The sequence below is a fragment of the Teleopsis dalmanni genome, chromosome 1 (assembly GCF_002237135.1).
Source record: "Teleopsis dalmanni isolate 2A chromosome 1, ASM223713v2, whole genome shotgun sequence".
NCBI classification, from domain to species: Eukaryota; Metazoa; Arthropoda; class Insecta; order Diptera; family Diopsidae; genus Teleopsis; species Teleopsis dalmanni.
This window is the reverse complement of record NC_051846.1, coordinates 194679577-194700186: the sequence shown is the minus strand read 5'-3', so window position 1 is coordinate 194700186 and position 20610 is coordinate 194679577. Positions and strand designations below refer to the sequence as shown.

The 20610-nt window shown below is 29.7% G+C and overlaps 4 protein-coding genes across 4 annotated transcripts; 2 read left to right on the top strand and 2 right to left on the bottom strand.

Annotated features, from left to right (window-relative positions):
* The first annotated feature begins 346 nt into the window (after window positions 1-346).
* On the top strand, window positions 347-19456 carry LOC119671033 (ATP-binding cassette sub-family A member 3-like). Its single transcript, XM_038081524.1, has 15 exons — window positions 347-401; window positions 8027-8266; window positions 8321-8867; window positions 9825-9974; window positions 10044-11306; window positions 11393-11666; window positions 13621-14134; window positions 14210-14550; window positions 14621-14746; window positions 15953-16162; window positions 16250-16388; window positions 17338-17520; window positions 17586-18245; window positions 19072-19137; window positions 19206-19456. Exons 2-15 carry the CDS (start codon window positions 8055-8057, stop codon window positions 19393-19395), a joined length of 4875 nt encoding a protein of 1624 aa, XP_037937452.1. The 5' UTR covers window positions 347-401; window positions 8027-8054; the 3' UTR covers window positions 19396-19456.
* On the bottom strand, window positions 423-1166 carry LOC119666992 (acyl-CoA-binding domain-containing protein 6-like). The gene has a single exon (XM_038076270.1). It carries the CDS (start codon window positions 1164-1166, stop codon window positions 423-425), a length of 744 nt encoding a protein of 247 aa, XP_037932198.1.
* Window positions 1248-1535, bottom strand: LOC119671034 (SRA stem-loop-interacting RNA-binding protein, mitochondrial-like). The gene has a single exon (XM_038081525.1). The coding sequence runs from the start codon at window positions 1517-1519 to the stop codon at window positions 1271-1273; it is 249 nt and encodes an 82-aa protein (XP_037937453.1). The 5' UTR covers window positions 1520-1535; the 3' UTR covers window positions 1248-1270.
* On the top strand, window positions 4710-8043 carry LOC119666991 (histone-lysine N-methyltransferase E(z)-like). Its single transcript, XM_038076269.1, has 2 exons — window positions 4710-7005; window positions 8027-8043. The coding sequence occupies exons 1-2, from the start codon at window positions 4800-4802 to the stop codon at window positions 8041-8043; spliced, it is 2223 nt and encodes a 740-aa protein (XP_037932197.1). The 5' UTR covers window positions 4710-4799.
* Window positions 19457-20610: the final 1154 nt, after the last annotated feature.

Below are 20610 nucleotides of genomic sequence, written 5' to 3'. Positions count from 1 at the left end.
GCAGTGATTCTCAACTGAAGACATGCTGTAGCCTAAAAAAATATTCAATGTATTTTATAAATAAAATATTAAAAGCAACCGGTGCAAAGAGTAGTATCAATATTTTCCAAACAAATATAGTATTGTTAAAGGCAAAAATTCAATATTTTACAGGCCAGCGGTCCTAATGGCGTGTATCAGCGACCGGCTAACACTGGTTTCAAGCACGATACCCTTTTTTGTAGTTATCTAGGTCACCATCATGCAGAGTTACTGTCACACAATAAATTTAAATCTAGTCAGGTTTGTATATAAAAGAATTCAAAAAATAATTGTGTTGTATAAATCGAATTTTATTTAATATTAAAAATTAAATTACTATAACAGTATTAACAACCACTACAAGATCTGTATTAAAAAAGGTAAGTTAAAAATTGTATTTGTTATGAGGACAACAGCATACGAATATCATCATTGTCAGCAACATCTAAACACGTTTCACCATTTTTATCCAAAAGTTTACTATTTGCATTAAATGATAGTAAGACACGTATACAATCAATGTGACCACAACTAGCAGCATAATGTAACGCAGTCTGTTCTTCACCATCACGTAAATCTACATTAGCACCGGAATTGAGTAGGAAAAGTAAAATGTCGAATGCATTGCGATCTGCTGCCCAGTGGATCAATCCCATGCCATTTTCATCCAAGTCACTCAGTTGTGCAACCTTTAGGTTCATTTGCAAACCTGCGATATTGGCTTCTTTCACAAAGTCAAAAGCATCTTTTTCATGTTCTGCTTTTTGTGCTACATCATTCGGCGGTAGCTCAGTAGAATGAACTACCCAACTAAAGGCAGGTTTATATTTCTGTGCACTTATTAACTTTGGCTGCCAAAGTGGATCAAGTTGTTTCACCTTTTCAATATATAAATTTTTCGCAATTGCAGTGCTCATATTACCTAGTTCATTCCAAGCATTCCACTTAGCTCTACCTTGCATATTAAAGATGCTTGGTTTTTCTGCATTGCATTGACCAATTGTTGCCTGCTTATAATATCCGTACAATTCCAATAAGTCGTTTGGTAATAGTGTAGTGTGTATGCTTTGGACGTGGTCTGCTGCGGAAGCAAAATTCTCATCTATTATATCAGTTTCTGCATCACTATCTGAGAAATCCGACATTATACAAATCAGAAATGTGAAAATGTGGTTGTTTTATTTAAAATATATTTAAAAATTTTAATTTAACTTAATATAAAGTGATTAGATGATACGATCAGTTTAATTTATGCTTTCTGTATATTTATATAACTGCCCTCTAGCAAATGTTTTTGCTGCGCTTCAATTTTTTGCAAAGCAGTTAAATTGTTGAACTGAACAAATCCGTAACCTTTAGAAAGTCCTGTTTTTCTATCAAATATTACTGTTGCGCTATTGATACGACCAAACTCCTTAAAGTAACCTCGTAATTCCTTATGGCCAACTGTCCAGGGAAGATTTCCAACAAAAAGTTTTATTCTATTTACTGTTGCCATTTGTTAATACAGTATTGAATTTATAGATATCAACCTATAAAACGTATGCCGACAAAATTATTTTTTAGTTACGACTGGCCTAGTAAAACACGAGCAAATTTTCTTGATGAGGTTATTGAATAATTCACAGCTGATATAGAGTTGTATATGATGTTTTTTCAATTGTATTTAGAAATAATGTACAGGGTTGTTATTTAAAGTGTTATTACATATTATACTTGTTGGGACAACTTAAGGAGGATATAGACGATGCTACATATTTGCACACAAGGTATGCGTGTTATCAAATCGCACCGTCTATATTAAAGTTGGCGTACCAAATTTCGGTCTGAGACATGTATGCGTTAAAATTAAAACTTTTTAATTATTTGTTAAGTCTGCACACATGTCTGCTTGTGTATATCGAAATCTACAGACTTCTCATATTATAAGAATTTTGGTGAACTTTGGATGAGGTAAGATAGCGGAAAAAAATTGTAAAATAATTGAAAAAGTTGTAGACATTTATTTTCTTTAAAAGAAGCAAGTTTGAAAAAAAGTGCTACAAACAATTATTAAAGAACTTCATATATTTTAAAAATTATTTTGTGAATAAAAATATTAAAATGCAACATTTTAAAGAATTAAATTAAAAATAATTTAGTTTTGAAAATTAAAAAAAGAAACTATGTTTAATACTAAGATATATGAAATCTTTATAAAATGAAATAAAGAAATAAATAACATGTTGCTGTTATCATCATCTCAATTCCTTCAGTTTCGATTACCATTTTACACTCTGTACTTGCTCCGCTATTGTTATGCATACCTTGTTTCAAAGTGTATAGGAAAGCGCATATTTGAACTACATATTTGGTGTGCAAATATGTAGCATCGCTATATCATGCTTTAGGCCGTGTGCGAATTCCAGCAAATTTGATGGTAAATTGAGGGAAATAGTATATTATGTTGGTATGAGAGCGAATGTTGGCATTTATCAGAATTTCGAATAGAGTAAATTAGATACAAATTAGGTGAAAAAGGTGTTACCATTGTGAAAGTTATATAAGACGTTTAATAAATAAACATATAAATTTGAAAACTTTTGAACAAAAATGTTAAATAAGTGTAATGCTATGTTCAGACAGCCAAATTTCCTTAGTTTCGGAAAAATGAAACTAAGTTAGTTTCGAAAGTGTTCATACTGCCCAAATTAAGGAAATCATATGTTTTTTGTTTACATATGGAATTTAATGTTGATATGCCACTTGTAAAAAAAATTATAACTACAAACTATCGAAATGTAGAAGTGTTGTTGAAAATGCATTTGGACACTTAAAAGCACGATTTCGACGAATAGGAAAGGGTTTGGACAATAGAATTAATAATGCAAATATTATTGTGAGTGCTTGTTGTGTGCTGCACAATTTTTTAAATGAAAACAACAACCACATTAATGCACAATGGTTAAAAGAGCTGAAAAATATTGATAAAAACCAGCATCCTGATTATTATTATCTTCATTACGTTAATTCCAAATACCTGAATTTTGAGGTCATGTTATTTATTTTCGTTTGCACTTCTTTGGGATTGAGCATAAACCCGAGTTGATTTAATGCATCGCTGATTTCTTTATGCACATGCCCGTTCACCACGAAAGCCTTCCATATTGCACTCCCAAACCTCCAAAAGTGCATTTTCTGCTGCTTGGGTCCAACCGTACCTTTTTTTATAACTTTTCTTCTCCATCGCCAATGCTTAACTGTTTAAATTTTATTCAAAATATTTTCCCGGTTTTATTAAAGTCAGCTGTTTTTAAAAATACATGTCACTTTTTCGTTATCTCAATTTTATCTTTTGCTTAAAATTTGTTTTTAACATAGTTGCATTTGAAAATTCCCTTAGTTTCATGCTTCGTTTCAGCGAAATTAAGGCTATTTTCCTTAGTTTCGTTTTGACATTGAAACTAAGTTTTGTATGGAAAAAACAACTTAGTTTCGCTGAAACGAAGATGAAACTAAGATTTTTACGAAATTAAGGTGTGTCTGAACAGCATATAATAAATAAATATTTACATAAATGCAGTGCAAAAAAAGCCTAGGAAATTTACATTTACTGTATATGGCATTTACACTGTCTTCAAATTAGTCATTTTGGTCACAAATCAAAAATTAAAAGTAATGACACATTTTTGCATACAAAATATCAAGCGCAAATGAAATTAGAATGAGTTTCAAATATGTTCGAAATGCAAATGAATACATTGAACATACCTTAAATAAAAGCTTTTCATGACATTTTGACAGTTTGAGAAAGCTGTTTTTGACATATTTACAAAAAAAGGTAAACAAATATTTGGTTGTTGCATTTCCTTGAAAACTATGCACCTCCTTTTGAAACTTTTACTTCCCTTTTAGCTTCATCAAAGCTAAAAATAAGTTTTCAGTTTAAATTGTAAGATTTGAAGAAGGTATATTTTATCCTGAATCCAACATTTTTGTGGCACAGGCCAAAAATCAAATCAAGCAAGTTGATAAATCAGGTGTTTGAAATGAGAACAAATGAATTACAACGAATGTAAACACCTTCAAATGACTTATTTGAAATGATTAATTTTTGGCCAGTGTAAACGCCATATTACCCAGACTTTGATATTGCTTGACTATTTTCAAGCAATTATTTTTAACTACGAAAATAATATAAGCAGAATGCAAATTGAAATGTGTATGCACGCAGCTGTGTACAATTGTGTGGAGTCGTAAGCATAGTTAATAAAAATATTTCGCGTTTTTGTTGTTGAATTTGCATTTTGCTTATTTTATTTTCGTAGTCAAAAATAATTGCTTGAAAATAGTCAAGCAATTTCAAATTTTGACTATTCCTCAATTTACTCGAATTGGCACACGGCCGTAATAGCAATATTTACAGGAATGGACTTCCTAGTTTTTTTTCGTATACAATCGAATTTTTGTCAATTACATGTAAATTTCATTCCGTTTTAAGAGATTGAGCAAAAACATCAAACATATTCTGTAGTACTGTTGTAGTATTTTTTGCTGAGGAGTGTTCAAAATAAAGTCGGCAGTGCATGATGTGTAAAAGCAAGCGACGTTGGTGCACACCAAGTCATTGTGACAAGTTTGGTGTGTAATACCCGCTTAATAAAAAGCGATGTGAAATACCCGTTTAAAAAATTCTCAAATAACGGCATTCAATTTGCTGCTTCTATACGTAGCTTGTGTTTGCCTGTTGGCGCTTTATAGTTCACCTTAAGGCTTTTTATGATTTCATAAAGTATTTTATGGGTAAAATGGGTAAAAAGAAGTGCAAAAAGAATATGCAAAAATTTCGAAATAAAATGCGTGCCATAAAGGCAAAAGAAATCAGTGAGTGTTGGAATGCAAATTGGAACAGAAATGCAGAAGACAATGCAGAGATATGCTCTGAGTTGCCCATTTCTAATTATGCACCACCACAAATTGACTATGTCAAACGAGCTAAAGTAACTGATTGTACAGATGGAGAAACTACTCGACAAAATGCTCCTATCAGCATTTTACATGCAGTTACACCGATTCCCACCATGTATAGTTGGGTGCCAACTCAGGTTAATTTCATGGTGGAAGACGAAACTGTGCTCCATAATATACCATATATGGAAGATGATTTTTTAAATAACAGTAAATTTATAAAAGAACTTATAAAAGTATATGATGGCAAAGTTCATAGTGATAAGGATACAAAAGGTATGGATACACGTATTTTTATTGAATTAGTCCATGCGTTGACTAGAAAATATACAAAGGAAATGAATGCAAATTCAACTACAATTGCCAGCGACAACCTCGAAGAAAATGCTAATGAAAATGAACGAACTGATAAGAATAAAAAAGCTGGCACAAAAATCGCAGATGCTAAAGATGTTATTGAAAGTGTAAAGGAAAATCCAGGAGATGAGAATTATTCTGAAGATGATTCCAATTTAGATGATGGCCTGACGGATAAAGAAAAATCATTTCCACCAGAAATTTTTCAAGCTATCCGTGCATCATTTCCAGATAGAGGTACTGCTATAGAACTAATGCAGAAGTACATTGAGTTAACTAAGCATCAGGATCCGGAAAGACCGCAAAATTATACACAAAATATAGATGGCGAAAAGGCTGAAAGTAATACCCGGGAACGTACGATGCAATCTTATCAAAAATTATTCTGCCGCAGATGCTTCAAATATAATTGCTTTGAACATCGTTTACAAAGTCATGCTGGACCCGATTTGTCCAAACGTCGCTTTCCCGAGCTTAAACCTTTTACAGAACCTTGCGGCAATGATTGTTATATGCTATTGGATGAAGTGAAAGAAAAGTTGGCAGCCGGTAATAAAACACTGCCAATTGATTCATACAATGATGAAAGGTCAAAAGACAGCAATGATAGCAATAGTCAAATTCATAATAAACAGTTTAATATAAAAAACGGAAAAGATAATGGTGTTGCTGTAAAAAGTGCTGTATCAAAAAAAATAAACTTAATAATGGGTGATAACATGGGCACATCAAATACGAATTCTACGTGGACTGGCAGTGATCAATCCCTTTTTCGTACTCTTCAGACAGTATTTCTTAAAAACTATTGCGCTATAGCACAGACGTTACTGACAAAAACTTGCCAACAGGTATACGCATTTGCGCAAAAGGAAACGAGCGAGATCAATGAATTGCGACAAAATTATGCACCATCTGGTAATAAGAAGAAGGAACAACGATCACACTGCCGTAAATTCCAGCTTAAAAAGGAAGTTGACGAAAAAACTCATTTGTATAACTACACACCATGCCATCATCCTGGTCCATGTGATAGGAATTGTTCTTGTTTATTGACCCAGAACTTTTGCGAAAAATTTTGCAATTGCAGCAGCGACTGCCCGAATCGTTTTCGTGGTTGCCGTTGTAAATCGCAATGCAACACTAAACGATGCCCATGTTATATAGCAGTGCGAGAGTGTGATCCAGATTTGTGTCTAGCATGTGGAGCTAACCAATTTGAATCTACTGAAGTCACATGTAAAAATGTATGCGTACAACGTAAAAAGCATAAACAACTTCTAATGGCTCCATCGGACGTCGCTGGTTGGGGTATTTTCCTTAAGGATGGTGTACAAAAGAATGAATTTATATCAGAATATTGTGGAGAATTAATATCACAAAACGAAGCCGATCGTCGTGGCAAAGTATACGACAAAAACAAGTCTTCATATTTATTTAATCTTAACAATGACTTCGTAGTGGACGCTACACGTAAAGGAAATAATATACGTTTTGCAAACCATTCCGTTAATCCCAATTGCTATGCAAAAGTAATGATGGTTAACGGTGACCACCGCATTGGTATATTCGCAAAGCGTGATATACAGCCGGGCGAAGAACTATTCATCGATTATAGATATGGTCCAGCGGAACAATTAAAGTTTGTTGGAATAGAACGCGAACCGGAAATTGTTTTAAAAAGTAAACAAAATAAAAAATGTTAAAATTTTAAAATTTTAACAAATACATAATCTTATTTCATATAATAAATAAAATAAATATAATATGTAATTATAAAAAACTACACAATTAAAAAAAATACACAATTAAAAAAACTACACATTTAAAAAAACCACACAATTAAGAAAAATGTGAATAACACTCTCAACTATAACGTTTTATAAGTAAGTTTTAGTTTTAGTTTTAAAATAAAATCATATTTTAATTTTTCCATATACACTGTAAGAATTAATGTTTCAATATCATTATAATAATACAATTTTTTTTCTATAATACATTGTCTCTCAGTGTATAATTCATTTATTTATAATTTAAAAATAAATTAATGTTTTAAAATTTTTGAAATTCTGAAATTATATTCAATATATATCATATATATCAATATATATCATATATATCATATATATCAATATATATCATATATATCAATATATATCATATATATCAATATATATGATGAAATTATTAGAGCATAGGTGTGCCAACACTCATTTATAATAATTCCAAAAATCGACACTGCTGATTGACTCAATAAAGGCTCAGTCATTCAGTACATACCGTAAGAACTTAAGTTAAAGCGAAGTGGACAACAAAGTTCGCCGCTTTTGTTTATTTCGTTCCTATCAAATACACAGATGTGGTTGGTTGTGCACTTCGCTTTCACTTAAGCTCTTACGGTATGTACCGACTGACTGAACCTTTACTAAGTTAATTTTGATACTGTATATGTACCAGTTATGTTATATACTAACTAGGAAAAGTATAAGGTTTAAAAAGTGTGTATAAATGATTTTAAAAGTAATAGTATATTTAGAAACTTTTTTACAAAATATTATTAACTAAACATTTTAATATTAAATTTATCGTAGTGGACATAGTTTTGACATAATTTTTAATTTTTTTCTTGTTTTTGCTGTTATAATTTGTTTATTGCTTTCATTAATAATAATTTAAAATAATTTTGTTTTGTGTATATTCACAGATTTTAAAGTTTATTAATCAGACATAAAATGGGAAAATTCTGCTTGCTCTTTAAAAAGAATTTGAAAACCACCATACGCTTGTGGTACAAGTTTTTGATAGAAATATTAATAATAATTGCTGTATTTTTGATTATATATATAAATCCAATAGAACGTTACGAAAATGCACAGTGGAATGTTGAGAATACAAAGGTAGACTTTTTAGAAGAACAAGATTTAAATTCATTCAAAACTTTAGAGTGAGTACTTCATATGTGATGTGTCAGTAAAGTATATTTGATATATTTTTATAGAACTTTTGGAGACATAATAAAAAATATGAATCTGGTATTTACACCAAAAAGTGAATATGCGAAACTTTTCGCAAGAAATATCGTAGAGAAATTTAAAATGAAGACAGCAGTTGGTTATAAAAACGAGTATCTAATGACAAGTCAATTTAATCCAGAGAAGACTCTTGCTGGTATTGTTTTTCCAGAAGGGGAAAACCCACCCGATAATTTTACTGTTGTAATTCGTTTTCCAAGTACTTTCCGAACACTTGACTTAGATGATGCAAGCGAAATGTTATGGACAACTCGCTGCGGTGCTGGTGATGAGTTAGCAGACGCAGACGAGGATTTATACATTCGTGAAGGATTTCTGCAGCTGCAAACTGCTATTTTTCAAGAATTCATACAATATAAGGTAACTCCTCCGCCTGAAACGGATAAATCACGTCCGATATTAAAGCCATACTTGCTTGATACACCACCAATTTGTCTATATTTAAGCGAATCCAATTACGAATTATTCCTTTTTTATTTTGTTTTTCTTTATACATTTCTACGACTAATATCGGTAAGTAAAGTTAAAATTATTTAAATAGTATTATTGTGGTATAATTCGAATTTGTAATAAAATTTATGATCAATTTTATAACAGATTTCAAATAAATGTTATAACACATCTTAAAATCAATTTCATAACAGATTTATAGAAGATTTTAAATCAATCGATTTTGTTACAGATTTTAAATCAATCGATTTTGTAACAGATTTTTAACAGATTTTAAATCAATCAATTTTAAAACAGATTTTAAATTAATTTTATAACACATCTTAAAATCAATTTCATAACAGATTTATAACAGATTTTAAATCAATCGATTTTGTAACAGATTTTTAAAAGATTTTAAATCAATCGATTTTGAAACAGATTTTAAATTAATTTTATAACACATCTTAAAATAAATTTCATAACAGATTTATAACAGATTTTAAATCAATCGATTTTGTAACAGATTTTTAACAGATTTTAAATCAATCGATTTTAAAGCAGATTTTAAATTAATTTTATAACACATCTTAAAATCAATTTCATAACAGATTTATAAAAGATTTTAAATCAATCGATTTTGTTACAGATTTTAAATCAATCGATTTTATAACAGTTTTTAGACAGATTTTAAATCAATCGATTTTATAACAGATTTTAAATTAATTGTATAACACTTCTTAAAATCAATTTCATAACAGATTTTCAACAGATTTTAAATCAATCGATTTTATAACAGATTTCAAATTAATTGTATAACACATCTTAAAATTAATTTCATGACAGATTTATAACAGATTTGAAATCAATCCATTTTATAATAGATTTTAAAATTAATTATAAAAGTGTTTATCCAAAGCAGTTAAAATCTTTAAAGGTTTCTCACGAGTACCTAAAATTGTTTTTAATAGTATTAAAACAACTCGCATTAGCGGGCTATATATCTGATTACTAAATAAGTTTCATTATATACTTCTAAAGCGATATGGTCGTGAAATGGAAGAAAATTTGCAAGTTCATCACTGGAAGTATCGTATTAGGTATTACACGCATTGGTGTGCTCATTTTTGGGAATCAATGCTTCGCCTTTTCTTTTTGGATCTTTTAATTTTTTTTGCTTTAAAAGTAAAGGTAAAATATTTGTTAATGCTTTTAATAAGTCTGAACACAGAAGGTCTAATCGAATTTCTTTTTTTTAAGTTGTTTGAAGATGAAAGTGCTGGTACACTTTTTGCAGCCGACCCTGGTTTTCTGTTATTATTTCTATTATTATACAACATATCGATGATTGTGTTTGCAATATTCATTGTTTGTATAATAAGAGATAGAATCAATGCTATGCTTGTCGGCTTCATATGTTGGATTGCATCTTATAGTTTCTTCAGTATAATACTAGAGCGAACGAATACAATGAATTCATATCCTATACTAGGCTGCTGTGTTGTATTTTTCAATAATTTCTTAGGATTTGGTCTAAGTTATATGCGCCGAATGGATGCAGGTGTAACCAATTCTGGAGAATTTCCTATTATCTTCATTGCAATTGGAATAAATATAGTTTTATATTTATTTCTAATATGGATGGTACAAATGCTGAATCCTGGGCTTTACATTTTTCGATCTTTTGATTGTTGCGGTTTGAAGAGATTGTGCAGGAAAATTCGTCGACAAAAAAAAAAACCGAAAACAAAAATCGTAACATTAGCTGGGCCAACTCCAAGTTGGAACAATTTCGAGTATGGCCCATTGGGTGGTCAGGATTATGTTAAAATAAAAAACGTTTGCACTTATTACAAAAATAATTCTGGAGTACAGTTACTTAAAAATGTTTCAATGAGAATTTTCAAAGGTGAAATAACTGTTTTGTTAGGCAGTCATGGAGCCGGAAAAACAACTTTGATTAAAGTATTAGCAGGTTTATTAAAACCAAATACAGGAACTGTAAGATTTATGGATGAAGATCTTTATGAAAATTGGAAGAAAACATGTTCACAATATGATTTTGCCATGGGAACGAATCCAATTTTTAATTATTTGACAGTTGAAGAAACTATTATGTATTTTATTAGAATCAAAATGCAAACCACTGATGAGCGTCGTTTTGAAATGGAAACTCAGAGGAGTCTTAATTTACTAATACAGACACGCATCGATAAAAAACAACTAATAAACTCATTGGATTTTGATGGCAAACGTTTAATACATTTAGTTTGTCTTTTATCATATGAAACTAAAATTATCATCTTGGATGAACCCACCTGTTATATGAACCTATTGCCACAAAAATATTACTGGAATATATTGACTAAAGAAAAACAAAATCGTGCTATAATTTTAGCAACTTTTTCTCCCGATGAAGCTGAAATAATTGGAGATCGTATTGGTATAATTAAGGAGGGAGTCTTGAAAGCTTATGGAACGCAGTTCTTTTTAAAAACTAAATTTGCGCATCATTTAAACATGGTAAGAATTTATTTTTCATTATACCAGTATCCCAGTACCTATATATGTGCTAAATATTAAGTTTTAACAAATGGTTCTTGGAACAGACTTGCAAAGTTACATCAGACGTGTCAATAGATGCAATTACCAAATATATTAAAGAGTATATACCCGGTGTAAGTCCAGAACATCAAATTGGTGATGAGATTATTTATAAATTACCATCCGACAAACGATATATATATGAAAATATGCTTGTGCACGTTATTAGGGACAGGGCACAGTTACATATATTGGATGTAAGAGTATTTAGTTGTTCAATAGCTGAGATATATATGAAAATAGGCGAACAGAAAAGTAATCAAATATTGAATAAGAATGGTAAGTAAAAGTATTTTGAATATTTATATACATACTGTTTTAAATACTTTAATATGTTTCAATATTATTCTTCTAAATTTAAATACATCCATTATTAAAGAAGCATGACAGAGTTAAAAAGTTGTTTGTACTTATCTTGGTATATATGCAGCAATATATGCCTTCATAAAATCCAAATAAAATTTATTTATAAAATGCTATATGTCGAGGTCTAAATATAGTATAACTAACATCAAAGACTCATATATATAACTATATAAAAAATAATGTTAGTTAATGGTGGTTAATTCCCAAGTTGAAAACAAATGTATTTTCTAAAGTTAGTTATTAACTTGAGAACTAGTTGAGAACGACTTAAGAACGCTTTAAGGAGAATTTAGGAATTACATTGGTTATCAACTCATAATTTGTTAAGAATAACTTACGAACGAATTAATATTTGCTTAAGCCACCGAGTTAAGATTTGATGTTAGTTTTTCAGAAGGGGGTTTGTTGCAGAATTAGGTGGTTCTCAATTTCCGAATTAAAGAAATTACTTACTAAAGTAACGTATTTAAATTATTAAGTTACATTTACCATGAAAAATCTAAACAAAATCGATACAAAGATGTGGAAAATATACTGAAGTCAGTCATTATTCATTTTGTTCCAGAATTATTTTCTCTTAAATTAAACGTTTGGTTTATTAGGAGTAAACAGGAGGAAAGGTAATCCAAAAGATCTGTTATTAAATTTTGTCTTGCACTAATGATATATTTACCATAACTGAATATATATACTTTAGCGCTACAGAGTATTCGAGCAATGAAAGCTCGATTAGTTCGAGTATATTTGAGTTTAGGATTTGAACTGCTCGAATAGTTGATCTGTTTCATGTCAATTTACATCCTATTATATTATATATAAACATCATATAATACTCGTACATTTTTGAATAGTTCGCTATGCCTTATTCAAATACTAGATACTCGAGTAATGCTCGACGCTTTGAAAGTTTAAATAATATATTTAAAGCTATAATATACATAGATAAATCATTAATTTAGTACAGTTCTCTATGTAGAAAAAATATCTCTCTAAAGCTGAATATATATCTATGCAATCAATTAAGACTTTGAGATAGTTAGTTATAAATGAAAATAAATATAATTACGTACATAGTGTATATTATTTAAACTTCGCGATTTAAGAATTAAACTATATAGATATATAACGCAGTGGACGAAGTTGCTTAGAATAGCCGATTTTACCAAAATTTGTTGTCAAATTTATTGGCGCACTGGTATAATATAATCACGCATTATTCAAATTTTTTGCAATATATAATATATCGGTGATATACATATGTATATGTATCAGAAAACTGCAACTAGTTCTCACATACTACTTATATTTACTTATTGCATTCGCTAAGAAATGATTCATAAATGTTTTCGTTAACGAATGCCTGTGTTAATGAATCAACTTCACAAATATGCGTAAGTAGAGTACCATAAAAATGTCAATTGATTCATGATCATAGCACATACTCAGGTGAGTATGAATGTACTCAGCGAAAATGATTCACTCGAATGACTTGTAGTATTCTTGTGTGAGCTCTGTTGTTTGCTAAGCAAAAAATTTGTGTGTGTATGCTTTTGGTATGTGTTGTTGTTGTTAGCATTGTAAATGCATATGTTTTGTTTGTGTTCTTGAATATTTTACGTGCATAAAATTAGAGGTTGTTTTAGTAGCAAATTATATGTACAGTAAACAACAACAACTAAATTTTTCTTGACTGTGATTTAAATTAAATCATATAATACTCATCAATGATTTATAAATCATTCGACTCATGTATGATATACAATATTTTTTGTTTTTAGTTATATTTTCTTTATATTATAATGTGCTATATATATGTATAAAAACATGCTTTTTTTTTTCTATTCCAAAATTTATTCAATAATTCAAGAGCCAAACTACAATGTAATTTATGAGTCCGCTTCCAAAATTACAAGACAACAATTACATGCCATGTTTTATAAGAAGCTAGTATATCAGGCACCTACTATTATTCCTCTGTTGATGGTATTATTTTCTGTTATATTAATATTGGCTATCAATCCACTGACTTCCATATTCACATCATATGAAGATAGGGAGTACTTTATGGAATTGGGTGTAGGATCCAATGATACGAATAATGCTGCCATTTTACAGAACTTATTGGATTGTAAAACTATCTTAATCAAATCTCTCGATCATGCACAGAAGGCAAAGAACGGCGTTAAGCATCGAGTATTCAAACTAGATTCATTTGAATGCTCAAATAGAAGTTTTATTGATTATATGAAATTCAATGAAAGTAAAAAACACTCTCATTATGGTGGATTAGAAGAGCAGAAAAATAATACAGTATGGTTTAATATACGTTCATTTCATTCCGCGGCATACTCAATGAATTTGGCTGAAAATATTTATCTGGTGTAAGTTATTTCATAAAATATATTATTATCGAATGAATTGACAATATTGTTATCATATTTGTATTATATTTTTAGTAGGGAAAACAAGGGACGAAGTTTTAGGGTTATAAACAAGCCATTCCCGACACCATTAAAATTAAGAGTAGGTATACTGGAGGAAGAAATGGCGCATATGAGACTACCACTTACTGTAGGTTTGGTTATGCCTTTAGTCATCGCTGCCTTCATATTGCCGCTAGTTGATGAACGTTGTAAAAATTTACTAATTCTACAAGTGATGGCTGGTCTGCCAATGAAAATTTACTGGGGAGTAACATTTTTATGGGACATGGGCACGTTTCTTGCATATAATATTATTTTTATAATTGTACTGGCATTTACAACATTTGAAGGTTTTACTTTTTTACACAAAATAAGTAAGTTACACAAATAAGTAATCTAATAATTTAACTGCTATAATAATATATATATTTTTTTTAATCTTAGTTACATTTTGCTTATTAAATATATATGGTTTTCCGGCACTATTTACAATATATTTGCTCTCCTTGATATACCATAAAACGCCAACACGTGCCTTTCTAGTGGCAATAAGTCTACAACTTCTAACAGGTGATTTTTAATACGAGTGTATAAGTTTTAATTAGTTTAAAATTCATTAATTATTTATATACTGATTTAGTAAGCCTTAATTTATTTATGCGATTAGTCATAATTTCTGTAAATTGCTACATAATTTTTGCCTCTACCAGGTAGTTTTTAGGTTTTTTTAATGGGTAATAGATGTCTCTGAGTGGAAATGTTGACAGTTCAGTTGTGCATATTAACCAAACCTAAATTATATATAATATTTATCATCACAAAAAGTGTTAATATAGTCGTTCAAATATCACCCGGTTGAATATTAATTTGAAAGCATTAAGACAAATTTAGAAGTTTGAAAAACGCAGGATTCCTTACCAAAGAATTCTTCGGTTGATTTAATTTTCCCAGAAAATATAGTGTAACGCATTTTGTAATTTCGAAGGGAATTCACCAGGGAACGAGACCTTGTCATTAGGTGCAAAACACAACATTATTCAAATGTTTTTCACGTACTTATATAAAAAATGCTACTGTAAATTTTTTAAGATCCAGTCCATCAGTTAATGTTAGATCTTGTACTCATAGAGTTTATATTTAGTTGGGATATATTTTATAGAATATTAATAGAATCATATACAGAGAGTAGTTAAGAAGAGAAAGATGCCTATTCATATGAAAAATGCTACGACAAATTTTTTATCCAGTTCATCAGTTAATGTCAGATCTTGAGTTCATAGAATTTATATTTAGTTGGGATATATTTTATAGAATATTAATAGAATCAGATACAGAGAGCAGTGATACATAATCTGCTGATTGAAATTAATTTATGTTTTTTACATAGTACTGTGTGGTATAGTTAAAAATTATTGCCACTTGCATACTTCCAAACTACATAAACTAAAGTATCTGTACATGATGCGTAATAAACGGGCAATAACTGATTTTCTATAATTTTTATTTATATTTTAAATTTTTTAACTTTAGAAAACTGGTGAATTTAGGTAACTCAACTTAGCAGTATGTTGAAATAAGATATCCACATATACAAGAATATAACCTATTATTATTATTTGCTATAGTATAGAATAGAGATTAATCCATTATAACCCATTTCAATTGTTTCCATGAACAAGTATTAGCAATGTGTTTATATACTTATATGTGATATTAATTTAAATAATTTATAATATAATTTGTGTATGCAATAAATCTTTTATTTTTTCAAAACAGGAATTTGTGCTTATGTATTTTATTGGGAAGTTCTTCGCACCAATAAAATATTTTTTTATATTGCGTCAATATTTCCGACATTTTCATTATTAGATGGGATAAGTAATATTTATATTAGCGGCAAGGAAGTGGATTATTGTCAACGAAGATGTGAAGCATCAAACGGCTGCACAGAAGAAAATAAGTGTGACGTGATACCTCAATGCTGTTGTGGGTATTTTTTTATAATTTTATAAAATATATTGTTTACAGTATATATATTATTTAAAGTGTGATTTATTCTTTAAATTATTTCAGCTGTGGGCTTTATGACAATGGGCAGTGAAGGAATTTTAGTCTGTATTATATATATGGTCGCAACTGGAATTATAACTATAATTCTTATGTTATGCGTTACCATAAGTGAGAAGGAGAGAAAGTATACCACTCCAAAAAAGTAAGTAAATACTATCTATTAGGGTTATTTATGAGTTATATTATTTTTATTCCTATAAAAGGATTTTTTAATAAGTAAGTATACCACTCCAAAAAAGTAAGTAAATACTATCTATTAGGGTTATTTATGAGTTATGTTATTTTTATTCCTATAAAAGGATTTTATCTTACTTATTACTGGACTAAAACAATTCATTTTTGATTATTTTTAATCTACAACTTTTGTTACCTATTAAAAAATATCTGAACAGCACGTCTAAAAGCTAATTTAGATCACTTGTAATTTAAAATATAACTGTCCCTTATAGTTTTATACGTAGCCGTTAAAATAGGAGTAATTACGAATTTCATTTACCACTGGTTAAGAAAAATCAACCAATTTTTTTTAAAAATTGAATATGAAAGTATTCCTCACAGATATCGACCTAAAGCTCCATATTTTAGTATTCCCTTATAATTATTATAATTTGGAGTCCTCTTACAAAATAATTGTTGCAATATTGCTAAGACTTTATAGCGGATGAATCAAAACTTCACAGCTAAGGTCATATATTCACAGATATCGACCTAAAGCTCCATACTTTAGTATTCCCTTATAATTATTATAATTTGGAGTCCTCTTACAAAATAATTGTTGCAATATTGCTAAGACTTTATAGCGGATGAATCAAAACTTCACAGCTAAGGTCATATATTTTTTAAGTCATTAAAATTCTGTAACACAACTTCATTAAATCTTCTATTACTTTATTAAAATATTTTTTTCAATCATAAAAGCAATGGTATTTCTAGTAATAAGGAACTTATATATTATTAGGTTATCATAAAAATTTATTGATAAAACAATAGCGCTCGTCTGATACACTTCTATATATATATTGTATATTCTTCTCATTTTACAAAAAAACTTTATCATATATTTATACATTTTTAAAAATTTCTCTCCTCAGCTTGAAAAGTTTTAAGTCTGCTTGCAATCCCTACGACGATCTAGAAGTTATTAAACTAAGAAAGAAAATAGCCGATTTTGATTTAAGGGATGTTATGAGTTATCGTGTTGTAGTAGATCAGTTAGAGGAAAAGTTGACTACCAAATCGAAAATTCTTAATACTGTGTCTTTTTCGGCTTACAGGTAAGATAATACGTACCATACCAAAATATTCTCATTAAAAAATTGTATATAATTGAATATGTCAGAGGTCAAAGCGTATGTGTGTTTGGACATAGGCATGGCGGTAAAACAAATTTTGTTAAGCAGCTTATAGGTGAATCAGGTTATAAATTTGGAGAAGTCTACATAGAGGGTTATGAGTTGAAAACTGATTTACATATAGCTCATTCCTATATGAGTTACGTTCCTAAAGATTATGGACTTTTTCATTTGTTTTCACCACGAGAAATTTTACGTTTCTTTTTAATGATTCGTGGTGTGGTCAAGGAAAATATTCCAAAAATCATACGACAATATAGTACAATATTGGATATGAGCAAATTTATGGATAGAAAAATAATGTACTTGTCAAGTGAAAAAAAACGTAAGGTAAATATTGCTTTGGCATTGGCACAAAATTCTACTGTTATAATTATGGACGAGCCTACCACTGGATTATCTACTAATGTGTGTCGTGAGGTTTGGCTAGCTATACGCCATGCTCAAGCGATGGGCAGATGTATAATTTTCACATCGGGAAAGTGTTTAGAAGCTAAAAATATTGGAGATGATTTGATTTTATATCAAGACTACGAAATGTTAGCATATGGAGGTATTTGCTATCTTCGAGGATTATACACAGTTGGATTTTTTTTAGAAATAAAACTTTTGCGTGATGGAGAAACTGCTGAAGCAGCAGAGGCCAAGTAAGCACATGATTCAACAATTTTAAAATGCTTTATTGGATAATAATTTAATTTTCATAACGAATGATTATGGTATATAATATAAATATATAAGTATAGACTTTAACGACAAACTATAGCAGCTATTCTCTATTTCGGTTTGGTTAGGTTAGTCTGACTGTCTGAAAACCACGTATAGACTTATTGGACTCTAGCCATACCAGTTAGAATTAAAGCTCTATCTAGATTTTTAAGCAGATTTAACAAGTAGACTTGTTTTAATTTGCATACTTAAGTAAGTGTACTTTTGAAAGTGTATTTTTAGATCGGATCTTAGAAGGATTTGAGATTCATGCGCTACAGTTCTACCACATATACAACGTTCCAACAGGGCGCTCCTTAGTCTGATATGAATTCAAATAGTTTAAGCGTTCCTATTTAAAATTAAGTTTATTATATAATTATAATAATAATGGAATTAAAATATCTTTCCTACGACTATTTCTGGTAAATATTGAAGCTACAATTTAAATATCTATAAAAACTTGAGAATCGTTTAAAGAATATTTGCACAATATTATTTTGTAGTAAACGTAAATATATGTTTGTTAATAATGGATTATTTTTTAACTTGTGACGATAGTCATGATAATCTTATTAATAATTTGAAGGGGTTTGACGAAAATTATCAGCCAGTAACAATATTTTCCTACCTATTATTTTATAATATGCTTTTTAATTCTATCATAATTTACTTATTTTATTAACACTTAAATAAGAACAATGAGATCAATATATCAAGTATATTATGATATACACATTCTAATAATATTGCTTTTAATTATAGTCTTACCAAGGACATCGAGAACTTGCATCGCTTTGTTATGTTTCTGCATGAAAACTCAGAATTACGGTATCATACACATATATACATTATAAATTTTTAAAATTATATATATTAAAAAATAATTTTTTTTTCAGTGTCCGTATAGATACTTGGTTGAAGTACTACTGCCCTGTTGAGCATATAAGATTCACTGTACTGTTTGGTGCACTAGAACATAACAAAATCCGTCTCAATATAGTGGATTACACAATTAATGAGGGATCTGTTTGGGATATGCTCTACAATATTGTTAATGCCCGTGCTAGACTTAAAAACAACACTTAATATTTATTCTATTTTTAATAAGAGCCACATTTATAAACTTTAATTTTTTTAAACTTTTTATATGAACATTACATAAATATAAATAAAAATATATAAAAACATATATTAATTGCCTTTACATAATAAGTAATTTACCATATTTATTTTAGTAAATATAAATATTTTTTGAGTCTATCGAAACTGTGAGTCAGCCGTTTGGTTATAACACACTCGGTCATAAAAATCTAAGGCTTTAAACCAACCATAACAACCAGCGTTGTTAACGAGGATTATTTTTTGTTTGGATTCTTCACTAGGCTTTTTGGATTTTAGACTATTGTCTTACGGAATATCTTACGCAAATGGTCATAGAGAAAGACCGGTGACCTTACACAAATGACTTTAAATTCTGGTTTGACGGCAAACATGGTTATGTAGAGTATTTGCTGAAATTGAAAGGAAATAGTCTATTACGTACGAGCTGCTCCAGCCTGATGCAACCAGATTTAATTTGGATATATACTGTTAACAACTTGAACACTTGAATGAAATAATCAAGGAATAGCAACCAGAATTGGCTCTAATGGGAAATAAGTAGTCTATGGGAAATAGTCTGTTTAGTTTTATGTTCAAACTGAGAATGTTATTTAAATAATTTTAAAATACACTGCTTAGCTCTAAATACATAAAATAAATATATTGTGTGGTAGTGTGGATACAAGTATTCGCTGGCTAAGCATAATTGTTAAGTCCACGCCCGCGCAATGTGTGGGATTTCATATTCCTGTTGCATAAATATTGCAAACCAGTATGGGAATGGAATGTTAATAAACTATACGACATTAACGAACCCGTGTATACATGGCCAGCAAAAAAGAAGTTGTATGCCATCATGACAATGTCAGGTCACACATATTTTTGATGACTTGGAACAATTGACGTACCTTGGTTGAGAATTTTTTATGTATCCACCATGTACTGTAGCTCGGATCTTGTACTGTCTGACTACTCGTTCTTTCGGTCTATATAAAACTCTTTTGATTGTATTATATTGATCGATCGAAGAGCCTCAAAAAATCACATGATCGAGTTCATCGCCAATAAACCGCAGAAGTTCTACAGCGATGGAATATTCGAAAAATGGGAAAAGGTCATATATAAAAATAGACAATATACGATTAAAATCCCCAATATTAATAGTGAACCTTAAATTGACTGAAGAAGTGTGAGATCATC

Bases quoted from the DNA above. Each gene is read 5' to 3' on its own strand.
- LOC119666992 (XM_038076270.1), bottom strand. From the start codon at position 1,166: ATGTCGGATTTCTCAGATAGTGATGCAGAAACTGATATAATAGATGAG.
- LOC119671033 (XM_038081524.1), top strand. From the start codon at position 8,055: ATGGGAAAATTCTGCTTGCTCTTTAAAAAGAATTTGAAAACCACCATA. The intron at 8,868-9,824 runs GTAAGTAAAGTT...ATACTTCTAAAG, and splicing joins CATTTCTACGACTAATATCG to CGATATGGTCGTGAAATGGA. The intron at 14,747-15,952 runs GTGATTTTTAAT...TTTTCAAAACAG, and splicing joins AAGTCTACAACTTCTAACAG to GAATTTGTGCTTATGTATTT.
- LOC119671034 (XM_038081525.1), bottom strand. From the start codon at position 1,519: ATGGCAACAGTAAATAGAATAAAACTTTTTGTTGGAAATCTTCCCTGG.
- LOC119666991 (XM_038076269.1), top strand. From the start codon at position 4,800: ATGGGTAAAATGGGTAAAAAGAAGTGCAAAAAGAATATGCAAAAATTT.